Source organism: Stegodyphus dumicola, chromosome 5 (assembly GCF_044657685.1).
Source record: "Stegodyphus dumicola isolate Sdum_Otavi_A_Nest chromosome 5, ASM4465768v1".
NCBI classification, from domain to species: domain Eukaryota; kingdom Metazoa; phylum Arthropoda; class Arachnida; order Araneae; family Eresidae; genus Stegodyphus; species Stegodyphus dumicola.
The window spans coordinates 101656733-101670714 of record NC_140772.1 but is presented as its reverse complement, the minus strand read 5'-3'; the positions used below and the strand labels follow the sequence as shown (position 1 = coordinate 101670714).

Genomic DNA, 13982 nt, shown 5'->3' with positions numbered 1-13982 from the left:
TCCAATTGATTTAACAATTTGGGAATTTCCTATGATGAAAAGTCTGCGATAGAATTTTGGGTAAAGTGCAGAATCGCCCACTGCTTGACATGTTTTTAAGAATTACACATACTCGGTAGCCATGTATACATCGACTTATTTTCACTTAAAAAAAATCCCAGAATTGCACAAAAATGGCACTGCGCACACACTTGACTTTATCTATGTACACATCGACCTATTGCCACTTAAAAAGTAAAAGAAAATTGACCAAATTCCAATTGTTTTTACCCTTGTAAAAAGGCGGCAAAGAAATAAGCGGGCGATTCTGCCCTTTATTGAAAATGTTTTCAAAGAAAAGGCATCATTCATTATAGAAAATTATGTTTGAACAGCCAACGAGATGATATTATGCTTTAGTGATAACTTGGTAGAGAAATATTATATGAAATTAAACTTTCATCTAAATTAAAACATCAATATTTAAATAGTTGTTTACTGTTAGGGTTGCCGCAATTACTTTTGGCAGCACTGGCATCAACAATAGTTTGGCGATTTTTTACGGCCCTCGAAACCGAATAGTACCATAAATATTTATTATGCATCATTGAGGGAAAAATTTCATATAATTAATTCTCCGTAAAACTTTATGTGAAATTTAATGTCAAAAATAGCTGTGGCAATTCACTGTAACAAAATCCATAAATCACATTTGGCGTTATTTATCATTAAAAAAAAATGCCAAATTTCAAACCACGCAAATATGTTAATTCATGTATATCTTAGAAAAATTTGAATAAAAAGTCTAATTTTTTGCAGGTGTGCTTAGAACTACACCTACTTTAAGATGATGGTAAAAATTTTATAGGTTACAATTCAAAATGTTTTTCAAAAAATTTATAAAAATTATTTAAAATTACAAATTTTAAAATTTAATCATAAAAAATGGGTGAATTTTATTTGGAATGAACCTAAATTTTGAAATGTGAAAAGAAGAATAAAAAAAGTTTAATAAAAATGAGATATTAATAATTATATACCAAATTTAATTAACATTGAGGAGCTAAAATTTTGAAAGCCTATTTTTTAAAAACTACTTGTGTGTTTTTATAAAACTTGGGTAGTCTGGCATAATTTGAGTCATAGAATCAAAATATGGAAAAAAAATAGCATGTCATTTTGAATTCAAAGTCCAATTTTCTGTCAAAACACCTATGTTAGAATGATGCTATATATAAATCTAATATATATCTTAAGTCGCACTTTCAAGACATGAAAAATGTAATTTGAATTTCGTCAATCGGCCTAGTAGAATGGGAGATATAAAACTCTCTCCCCCTCCCCTTTTTTTTTTCACAGTAAACATAAATTTTAAAGGGACTAAATACGCTTTTCCTCTTTTCACACTTTTGCATAACAGATTTATTTCAAGCACTTTCCTAAACTGAATAAATTTCAGATTTTTTGAAACACTTTGATTGTGATGCTCTTAAAAAAAAAAAAAAAAAAAAAAAACAATAGAATCATTTTTGCAAATCAAGAAATTCACAAACAGCATACAAACAATTCTAGCACATACAAAACCTGAAAATTCATAAATGTAAATAATGAAAATAACTATACTGTTAGTAACTGGAATTTTTCTTGTTTGTTGTTGCTTGATTTAAAAAAATAATATTTAAAAATTACTTACTTTCCCAACTTCGGATTTGGAATGTTGTTGGCCTTTTAATCCAGGAGGTAATTGCTCCTACAGTAGAAAAAAAAAAAAGTTCAAGAACCTAAAATAGCAAATTTTCATCAATTTAATGGCTACAGTACTAAATATTGTGAAACGAAAGAAATTAAATCATTTAATTATTCAAACACAGTTTGTATATTTAATGGAATACAGCAAAATATATGATGGCTATCTATTCAAGAAAAAAAGATAACTTCTTGACAGATTTCTTAGGGAAAGCAGGTTTGTATTCATATTATAACTAGAGAAAATTATGAAAACACCTATACAGCAACCCATCACTATCAGGCCTATGCCAAACTAATAGTACTCAGCAGTCTTATCCACTCAAGCACTGGAAAGTTTCTAATATACAAAAACATTTTTATGGGCGTATGATATTTTCTTGTTAGTTTCACAAAAGTTATTTCATGTTCTCTTTTGATATTAACTATTCAGAGAAATGTTTAATTTGTTAAATTTATCAATTACACGGTTACTGTATTATAATTATAAATTTGATAAACTATCACTTAAATAATGTAAAAAACAATGAATATTTTAATAAAAGAAATACTATACTTCTGAACATGTTTTGACAGAACAATCTTGAATAGCACACCTGCTATCATCAGGCCAATACGGACAATTCCGATTTAAGTTAACCTGAAATAAGAGAATGAACCTGTATAATAAATTTATAACTATTTCAATATAAATTAGTAAATACACTAATTTCACATAATTGCAAATATTTAGAATATCTGCAAACACCTGTCCCCCCTTCTTTTTTTTATGATTTGCTATTTAAATTTACTATCTTAATATTTTTTGATAAACATTTCCATATGAAATATATCTATTAAAAATTCAGAATATGTCAGTTGTAAAAAAGGGCTTTAATTGTAAAATTTTATAACATGATATATTTAAACTTAATTTATTTGAGTTTTTATTATGATCATTTTAGAGATATCAGTTGATCTTTGGATTATGGTAACTTGGTGATATTTTGGCAAAAATTTGGCGACCAACTCTGCTACAGCAACCCTCTATTTTTTTTTTTTTTTTTGTGCCGCCATTTTGTCTTTACGAAGTAAAGACATGTTTCTTTTCTTTTTATTTACTGAACACTTTTTCCAACAATCTACTAGCCAAATTACACTTATACTAGAAATTTTATCTAACAAAACTGCTTAATCATGACAAATATTCACTGCAAAATTGGGAAAAAGTGCACAATCGGAAACTCCTTGCACGTTTTTCACAATAATACATACACATAAACCATGTACATGTCGACTTATTTTTACTTAAAAAAACATCCCAGAATTGCACAAAAATGGCATTGCGCACACTCTTCACTATATCCATGTACACTGCTTTTTTCTCATAAATTAGAAAAAATTCACGAAAATGCATGACAATTTTCTGAATCTTTAAACCCGGTAAAAAGAACATATATGAAATTACCTTATCGCGAAAAAGTATATACCCTTTCCAAATATGAACATTTCCACGTATAAAATAAATAAAATATCTAAAAACTTTTACCTCTAAATTATCTATTATATTATAAACATCACCAACGAATTCATACCGCAAACATTACATATACTTAGTGTCAAATATTTAAATTATTTCCATGCACGTTTACTTCAACTCAAACGTATACCAAATTCCTACAAACATAAAATTCACAAAATAACTATCATTTAATTAAAATATCACTAAACCATATACACGTTGACTTATATTTACTTTAAAAAAAAATCCCAGAATTGCACAAAAATGCCATTGCGCACACTCTTCACTATATCCATGTACACTGCTTTTTTCTCATAAATTAGAAAAATTTCACGAAAATGCATGAAAATACTCAACATATACTACTCAAGCATATTCCAAAATACTACAAACATATAACTCACAAAATCACGATCATTAAATTAAAATATAATTAAATTAAAAATATAAAATATAATTAAATTAATAATATCCTCAAATGATTAAAAATACTAACTTGCCTAATCTTCTTCAGAATACGTCGCTGCAGTACTACTGCTAATTTCTAAATCCTAAATCCAGTAGTCAACTGGAAGTCTATTCACCAAGTAATAAGAAATTAATAAAATTTCACCTATACTCAAACTACTTTCAGCAAACCACGTACCCTTCCTTACACTCCTTTTCACAAAATGTCCATTTTCACCATATTTCTTGCATGGCCATTTAAACTTCTAATATCCTTCCTTTCACACAATCTCAACTTATTATTATTATCAGATAAACGCATTAAAAATTTAGAATTCACTTTACATAGCGCCATGCAATCCGAAAATTAATCAACACTATTTCACACAACACACAATGAAGCTTTTCCAAATTAACCCCCTTTTCCGATTAAAGGACTGTAATTCGTCCATTAATGTCACGTTTCACACAACACAGAATATAGCTAAATACGAAATTTCTAGATTTCCCCCCTTTTCCGATTAAACAACTGTAATTCGTCCATTAATGTCACATGACATATCTCATGATCTCTCATTTCCCTCACACAAAATAATGCGTAATCGGAACTGAGTGCTTCTCACATTATTACCAAAGTCCTAGGTAGTAACCTTTATCGTCTCCAAAATGTCGCCAAACTACCAGTTACCATATTCCAAAGATCAGCCGAGATATCTTTAGATCAAACATTTATGAGAGTTCTTAAATCAGAAATTTTGATTATTTTATTTTTACACAGAGCTCAACAATTCATACGTTATAAATTTCTGTCCTTAATTAATATTCACTTTTCAAAAAATATTTTTGTATCTTATTTAAGTTGTTAATTTAAGCAAGTTTGATACATTTATCATCATTTTTTACCATCATTTAAAATGAATAAATTTCACTAATTACAGCACTACATTAAAAAAAAAGAAGGAAGATATAAATTTATATATGAATTTTTTCTCTATTAGATTATTAACTTACTCATACTTTTGTCTCAAATTTAATCCATTTAGGAATCTTGGTTTAATTTGCTACTAAAATAAGGTCATTAAAAACAAAAATTTATTAAAGATTATAGTTCACAGTTTACGAAACCTGAAACAAATAAGCAGTAGACTATACATAGAACTAGATTAAGACTTCTAGAAACTTTAAGCATTTAAAAGATTTCGGTGCCCCCACATACATTTACAGTAAATATAATGCTTGTTTCTTTTCCCTCTTTCTCTCTTGCCCTTGGTTGAGCTACGTGGTAAAACCAACAATGCCTTTTGTGGTGTCCCTAAGTGCCTTGTATATATATTCAATACAGGTAAGGTAAATAGATAAAACTAAGAAAAATAATAATAAAAGTAACTTCTAAAACTTCATCAATTCAAAATATTTAAAAACTTAAATCTTTTCAAGATAAAAGAATTTACAAAAAAAGCTTACTTTGATATATCGAAAAAAATCTGTAACTAAAAGGCTACGTAATATAGGATAAATCTTCACATTGTTAAAGTAATCAACAGTATCAATATTGCAAGAGCAGTCATCAATTTGGCCTTTAAGCTGTAATAAAGAAAAAACACAATTCAGAATATAATAGTGAATAAAGATCAGCAATGAATAAAGTATATCATAAAAAAAAAAGAAACTGGTTTCCTCTGACATAATAGTATACAAATAATGATTACAAAAACGGACAATACAAAAGTCCAGTAATGTTTTATGATAGAGTAATATATTTTCATATAATAGGCAAAGCTTATTCACATAGCAATAACCAAAGCCAATCCATAGATCCACATACTACAAGTACATAATTTATTTGGTACAAAACCCAGCAAGTAAAGAAAGACTGTTTTAAAGAAATTTTGATCATTCCAGAACAATATACAATTGTTAAAAAAATAGAAATATCAGCCTTATAAAGTTTTATTTTTTCTCATAAAATTCCTCATTTTTTTTACATGCTTCTTTTTATTATTATTATGGATGAACAAAACTGTACATATGCTCTGCAAAGATTATCCAAAAAAGATTTCACCACCAATTTGGTAACTTTTCATGGAGGTACAGATAATATGAAAATATCAAATTTCTTCAGAAATTTTGTAATAAATGAAACTCTTCTAATAAATAAAAAAAATCACTAGGATAGTGCTAATAACTTTTCTGATATTCCATGTATTCAGTATTACTAATTCCTGTTTATTTAGTAACCACAGCATTAAGAGAATTCCTTCCAGCAATCTGTATAATATTAAATAAATATCCTTCTTGTACAGCCACAGCATACGTCTTCTCCTCCAAGGTGACATTTCTCCAGTTCTCTTCACAGGAGAATGAACACGCACTTCAGCACTTGCTTAAAATTTTCTGATGCAATCACACTGTTCAAAAACTCCTGATGAGTACACAGCATAATGGTTGCAACAGTTTCTGATTTTGATACAATAGTTCATGATTATGATGCAATAATTCATATATATTTCTAAAATTCTATTATACAACAAAATATTTTGGGTAAAGTGCAGAATTGCCCACTTATTTGTTTGGCGCTTTTTACAAGAATTGGATTTTTGTCAATTTTCTTTGACTTTTCAAGTGAAAATAAGTCAATGTGTACATAGATAAAGTCAAGGGAGTGTGCAATGCCATTTTTTGTGCAATTCTGGGATTTTTTTTTTTTTTTTTTAAGTGAAAATAGGTCGATGTGTACATGGATATCGAGTATGTGAAATTCTTAAAAACGCGCCAAGCAGTGGGTGATACTGCACTTTTCCCAATATTTCTCCCCCCAAATGTATGGTTAAAAAAAAAATGCAGAACATTTCTGTACAAAATATATAAGTTATAAACAAAGTCTCTATACAAAATGCAAAATTTAAAAATTTTTCAAAACAAATAGCACTAAATACATAGCAACAACAATATTTCATACTAATAAATACTCAAAACATGTTCAAGATAATCAAAAATTAAGTTTTTGAAAAGAGATTTATTTAATGCACGCATGTAACTTTTCGTTAATATGATACAAGATGAAATTCAGAATTTTACGTATTCACAACTGTTAATTCCGATTAATAAAAATGAACAGAAATTCAAACTACAAAAACTAGGTTCAGTGGTACATATATCACAATACATTTAAAAGGCAGAGGAATAGCCAAAAGGTAACATTAAAGTTACATGAACTGGTTAAAAATTACGAACAAATAAATATATCATTTAATATTAGAACTTACTTTGCAGAAACAACCTTCACCACCTGATGTTTCACTGTTGCAATATGTTAAAATATGAAACAGAATTGAAAATATACAAAGAAAAGGAAATGCCGTCATTTTTTGCATTGCAAAATTTATAAACATGTTGAACACGGAAATGCTGCAAGCTCATTGTTTCAACACATATTTCCTGTTAAATTCATTTAAATGTCATTATAACATACACATACGTATAAGAAGGAAGAAGAGAGAAATGCCATATGATATTTCCCATAATATTACAGGTGGTTTATATATCCCGCAACATATCAACACTGACGTGTCATTACGAGGATTTTATACCATTAGCAGACAGACATCATATAAATTTCTGCACCAAGCGGTTGTCATGGTGCGCATCACATCAGTTCTTTCTTACCACAATCTGAGGCTTAACAATAGCTGATCAAGAAGCAACTCCAAAAATTTATTTTTCGCCCCCCTGTTATTTTTGTTCAAACATCTATTAACTAAAACATATATCTGCATTCAGTGTAAAATAAACGAACTGCATGATTTGTACTGAGAGAACATAGACATAGAATAACAAAATATTTAACAAGTCACGCAGAGCAGCCACATAAATGTGTAACTATGTTATGTACACTGCGAGAAAAAACGAAATTCAAATTGCTTTTGTATGTCTCGAAAGCGCGACTTAGCATATATATTACATTTATATATCCGCGATTCCAGCGCTCTGATACGCCACCTAGAGGCTAAAAGGTGGAAACATTAAAAATCGGTATTTACGTTTGGAAATGCTACGCATTCCGAGGTGGGACGGCGTTCGAGGTAGACGTCTTATCGCTTCGCTCTCCGTTTCCTTGAGTTGCTACCACCCCCGCTACTGTACCGAGTTCATCGACCTCGCCTCACGGGCTCTGGGTTGTTTCTTCTTTGGCTTTCGCCTCGCAAAAGCGTCGCCTTAACTCCACTGCTGCACCTTTCGCTGGATAAAACAGGTCGTATTTTATTCTTTCTTTTGATTTTCTTTATTCACCGTGTTGATAAGGGTACCTTCGGGTACGGCCTTTAGTAAGGCCTTTTTCCAACTTATTTGCCTCACATGATTAATCAATATGACACAACAAACATAACTGTAACTAATAATAACATAAACATGGAAAATTCACCTCCAAACTCAGAAAATCCTCACATGAGACATCTCAATGATGAACCCAACGTTCTCCAAATATTAAGTCACAAAATTACTTTATCCAATGACGTCGAAACTACCAGATCCTTGGTGGAAGATATCCAAGATATCCGTAACGACCCAAATGTGATTATGTCCGCTAGTGATAAAAAAGAACTAAACTTTCTCCTTGTAAAAGCAATTAATCAACTGCGTATGCAGGAAAACGAGATGGCCAATGCAAAAATAAACGAATTACAAACCTCTAACGAAAAGCTCGCTAAACAATTTGAAGAGATTAAAAACTTCTGCGACATACTTCAATCCACTAGTGGTTTCAAAGAAAAAGAAAATTGCGCCATAGACAAACGGATTCTGACTCCGATGAGGAGCTTTTCCTCAAAACCAGCAATCGATATGAACAATCAGAGAACCAAATAGACGACAAGCATTTGGACAACAAAGATGAATCAGCCACTCAGCTCACTACCACCCCAAAAGACCAACCAAACAAAAGTGACACCATTCCCGCAAATAGAAAGCTAAACTCCAGCCCCAAAACAAGCAGAATTGATAAAGTGGCAATTATTGTCGTAGATGACGTACCAAAAGCGGATGAATTCTTAAAAAACTTAAACAAGCAAACCGGAAAAGAGATAACTGGCACCTTAAAAGAACGCCGCCTTGAAATACAGCCTGCAGACTCTGACTCACATCGATTCATTCGCAAAATAGTCGAAGAAACAAAGCTTAAAGCCCACACCTACTTATTGCCCGAAGATAAAGTTTTAAAAGTCATAATAAGAGGCTTACCCATCACCACAGATCCCCAAACCATCACTCAAGAACTTCTTGACAAAGGATTTAAGGTTAACTTTATTACACTTTTAAGAAACAGAAAAGAAAATAAACCAATGCCGCTTTTCTTAATACATATACCAAAATCAGAAGAAAATAAGGAAATATTCAAAATCAAATTATATGAACGTAACAATAGAATCATTACGCAAGAAACCTGGCCCTCCACAATGCTATAGATGCCAGGGATCTTTTCACAGTTCCCTGCTCTGCACCAGAGACTGGGCATGCGTCCGTTGCGGAGGCAATCACAAACCTATAGAATGCACCCGTAGCCGCGACCAGCCAGCCATATGTTATCACTAGGTCCTCACCCAGCCAACTTCTCAAATTGCCCGGCCAGACGAAAAAACAAACAAGTTCAGTTCCAACCCAGTCCTCCACCAGCAACCAATCCCTGGACTAACAGGAGACAGGACTTTCCTCCGCTGACATCAAACAGTAACGAAAATATCGCTCAAACCTCCATTCAAAACGAAATTCTAACAGAAGAAACTACCAGCACCGCAGAATCCTCCCTGTCAGACCTCTTTGACTTCTCTTCGCTAAAAACAATCTGGACAATAATGATACAAGGACTCAAAAACATTAAAACCAAGAAATCACCTCTTGATAAAATAATCGCAGTAGTCGAAGAACAGATGCAACATAAAAATCCTCTCTTGGAACGCTAACGGTCTTTACCATAAAAAAGATGAATTATCCAACCTCATTATTGAAATTTAACCTGACGTAATACTCATACAAGTAACTCACCTTAAACCAGCACTCAAAGTACTTTATGCTAATTATAAGATCTACCGTACGGATCGTGAGACAGGAAGAGGCGGTGGCATCATCACATTTGTTGAAAGGAGCATAAAACACGTTCAAATTCCTAATCCCAGCACCACTTTCGAAAGTAACACAATAGAAATTGTAATAGAACATAAAAAATTCAAAATTTCGAATATATACAGTCGGTCACAAAAGTATTCGAACACCGGTACCCTATCAGAAAATGACAAGATGGCGTTTTCTTTTCCCTCTTTCTCTCTGTGTGTCGTGTTATTCCATCCTAGGTTCTCTTCTCCCCCCCATCTTGGAAAAAATTGGTCACGATCTCTTTTTCAATGGGGAGATGCCATTTTGAGAAAAAGCTGACGACTCTATATTGGAGAATGAACATCACCGCTCTACACACCCTTTCTCTCTCTCTCTCTCTCTTTGAATTGGGAAGCCATTTTGGGAAAATGCAGACGACCCTATCTTGGAGAATGGAAATGAACGCCTCTCCCTCTCTCTTTGAAATGGGAAGCCATTTTGGGACCCTCTATTCTTGGGGAGGGAGAAAACTGAAGTCTGCACTTCGCTGTCTCTGAAAAGCGGACCCTCTTCTTCTGATCTTGAAGAACTGGAAATGAACGCTCTACACGATCTCTCTTTGAATTCAGAAGGTATTTTGGGACCTTCTAATGCTGGAAAACTGAAATGAACGCTCTACGCATTTTCTCTCTCTCTCTCTCTCTTTGACATGAGTAGCCATTTTGGAGGATTCTCCACCACCATCCTAACCTTGGAAAACTGAAATGAACGCTCTACACCTTCTCTCTCTCTGTGTCTCTCTCTCTTTCTCTGAAATGGGTAGTCATTTGAAAACTCCCTAACTTTGGAAAAAAACAGAAATGAACGCTCTACACCATCTCTCTTTGAAAATGGGGGGGGGTGTAATTTTGAGACCTCCCTCCCCTAAACTTGGAAAAAAAACTGAAATGAACGCTCTACACTTTCTCTCTTTGGACATGGGTAGCCCTTTGGGGACCCTCTCCTCTTGGTAGGAAAAAAAAAAGAACTGAAGTGAAGGCTCTACACAATCTCTCTTGGAATGGGATCCATATTTCGGGAAACGTGGATCACCTCATGCTGGAAAACTGAAGTGAACCACCAAGATTGGACTCTATATAATATTTTTTTTTAAATTGACATCATGACCCTCCTCCAATTTGTTATTAAAAAAATTGTTTTTTTTGTTTTGTTTTTTATCCCATTTCCGATGTGATTTCAGAAATGCAATTCCATAACAGTTCAATTTCATTCGAGGTTAAATGATCTAAACAGTCTTTGACCCACCCATCCGTATGATTATTTTCTTCTTCCTGTTGCACCTAATTTTGTATGTCCATATAATCATTCCATACGGGAAGGGCTGGATCCTCACAAGGCTGTCTTGAAACACTTGGAGTCTCTTTGGGATGAGTGGAGGGATCTAGGATGTCTGGACCCGGCTGCGATTCTATCTCCATGATTTCTGGACCCGTTGGAACTTGTTTACCCGGCTGAAATTCTACCTCCATGATTTCTGGACCCGTTGGAACTTGTGAACCCGGCTGTGATTCTGCCTCCCTGATTTCTGGACCTGTTGGAACTTGTGGACCCGGCTGACATTCTACCTCTACGATGTCGGGACTTTTTGAAGCTTGTGGAGCCGTCTGACATTCTACCTCTACCATGTCGGGACAGGTTGGAGGAGAAGAAGAAAAAGAAGAGGATACTAGAAGAGGTTCTGTCTGTGAGAAGTCCGAAAGAGGTTGCCTGTTTGAACAAGTCGGGGAAGAAGAAGAAGAAGAAGAAGCTTCTGGATTCTGAAGCGGATCTTGCACGCCAGGTAGGTTCCGGTAAGTCGACCGTTTTTTAAGAGGTAATTTTTTTTCTTCCTCCTCATCTTCAATTGTGATGACTTCAATTTCATTCAGTTGCCGGGTCGATTTTGTTTCGGGAAATAACGGTTTGGTCCAGCTCCTCTTATCATCTAAGGAAGGGATGGGTAAAGGTGGCGGAGGGTTTTCTTCTTCTTTTTCTTGAAACATCATCGGCGATTGGAAAGAAATCTCCTCTTTCAATTGTTTCCAAAGCGAGTACGAGCACCGATCGACGAGAAAGAGACTCTTCTGGGTTGTGACGATGAGATATTGCGTTTTCGGGGGAACGACATAGTTTTGAAAAGGTCTTAGAATATATTTCTTATATTTAATCCTGTCGCTGACTTTAAAACTTCTTTCCTTCAGATTGGGGGACGATGATTCGTAATAGGCGAGAGGAGCGGCTGTGGTTTGAACAATATGAACTTCGTCCTCAGCCGTCGTTCTCACTCCAAACGTAAAATATCGTTTCGTGAGAAAAATATTCTTCCACCGAAAACTCGTGCGCGGATCTGTATATCGCCGGTTTGTTTGAATGGGCCGTCTCAAAGCTCGATCCATCCGATTCCAAGAGAAGGGAGATTCCTCTTTCGTTTGTTGCGATTCGAATAAATTTCTGTATATATTCTGAACGAGCAGGTTGGAGGATTCGACATCTTGGTTGAAAGAAACGATCGCTTGATGAGGTGGTAAATGCGGAATAAATGTCGCACAATGACACGCCAAAAAAATTTTCAAGTTGGAGATTTGCTTTAGCGTCTTCAAATCCTCCCCGTTCGAAATCCGTTGAGTTGGAAAAACGTCTAATAGCGACATGGCTCCCAATGGAAAAGAAATTATCTCGCCTAGTACTCTCGTCTTTTTATATATCTATATAGACACACACAGACACACATAGAGGCTCTATGACGTCCGTTTTATTTCTTTTTTTTGTTTCTCTCTCTCTTCTTTCCAAGAAATCTTATCTCCATGACCTCTTTTTCTTTTCTTAAAAAGATGAATGTGTGTGGGAATGAGGAAGTGAAAGTAATAATTTAATAAACAAAAAATTATCCAACCATGACCTTCTTTTTTTTTCAAAGTCAACCTTTCCAATCCAAGGACGTCCAGAGATAGAGGAAGCAGGGAGAGAGGAGGAGGAGGGAAGGGAAGGTCACACTCTCTTTCTCTCTATAAATAAAAGGGGAGAGCCCCAAAGTCGTATTTTTGTCCAAGTGGATCATGAGGAGGCATCCCCAGCTCACTACGTGTATTCCTTTCAAATATAAATATGTTGATCTTTCCTTTTATATCATCCAAGGAGTCGTTTACCTGAAAGACTCCGATTTTTCAAAATGTGCGGGTTATTATACCGTGGGGAGTTATCAAAAGATGCGGGACGAATTTTTATCCGACGAAAACGTGTTGATGGTTCGTGACATTCCACCTTTGGATGCACAAATTTTGTTAATGAAACGAGCCAAATATTTTTACACGTCCCACTTTCTAACCGTCTCGCAAATGAATAGGATTATGGATCGTCTTGAGAAGACAAAAGGGATTCTCGTTCATTTTAGTGAATGGTTGCACAAATGTTTGCACGAACCTCTCTCGATCAAGAAGACTGGGAAGAATACCTATTATATTCTTCTCGAGGACTCTCCTTCTTCGTCTCATCTTAGAGAGGCTACGACTTTTGAAAAAATCCTCGAGCAAGAAAAAATAGAATGGTGGAACAACTACCCCATCCCTCTCCCCGTGCATCAAGAGGAGCCTGTTCAGAAGAAAAAGAAAAAACCTTTCCAAAAGCCTATCCTCATCCTCCTCGATAATGATGGGGATGAGGAGAAGCCTGTTCAGATTCCTCTCCGTTTGTCAAAACCCGTCGAGGATGAAAAACCTCTCCCTTCCTCAAAACCCCTTGAGGAAGAGAGACCCCTCGAGAAGGAGAAATCTCTCCCATTGTCAAACCTCCTCGAAGATGAAAAACCTCTCCATTTATCAAGACCCCTCGAGAAGGAGGGACCTCTTCCTTTATCAAACCCCCTCGAAGATGAAAAACCTCTCCATTTATCAAGACCCCTCGAAAATGAGGGACCTCTCGATTTGTCAAAACCCCTCGAGGATAAGGGAACCAAAACTTCTCTCTCTTTCGAAGAGGAGGGACCTCTCAATTTGTCAAGACCCCTCAAGAATAAGGGAACCGAAAATCCTCTCCCTTTCTCAAGACTTCTCGAGGAGGAGGAGGAGGAGAGACCGCTCCATGTCTCAAGACAGGACCCCCTCTATCTCTTGAGGATCCGAGGGAAACGATTCCTATTGAAAAACCATCTATCGACGATCCCCAGAAAAGGTCTTCGGAGGAGATT

The 13982-nt window shown here is 34.6% G+C and overlaps 1 protein-coding gene across 1 annotated transcript in view; it reads right to left on the bottom strand.

Moving 5' to 3' along the window:
* The window catches only part of Ero1L (endoplasmic reticulum oxidoreductin-1-like protein), a 99599-nt gene extending 92297 nt beyond the window's left edge, over window positions 1-7302 (bottom strand). The window contains exons 1-4 of the mRNA XM_035357313.2: window positions 6940-7302; window positions 5138-5257; window positions 2282-2365; window positions 1673-1729 (exon numbers count right to left, since the gene is read on the bottom strand). Coding sequence (XP_035213204.1) covers window positions 1673-1729; window positions 2282-2365; window positions 5138-5257; window positions 6940-7065 — 387 coding nt within the window. The 5' untranslated portion in view covers window positions 7066-7302. The remainder of the gene's footprint in view (window positions 1-1672; window positions 1730-2281; window positions 2366-5137; window positions 5258-6939) is intronic.
* Between the last annotated feature and the right edge of the window lie 6680 nt (window positions 7303-13982).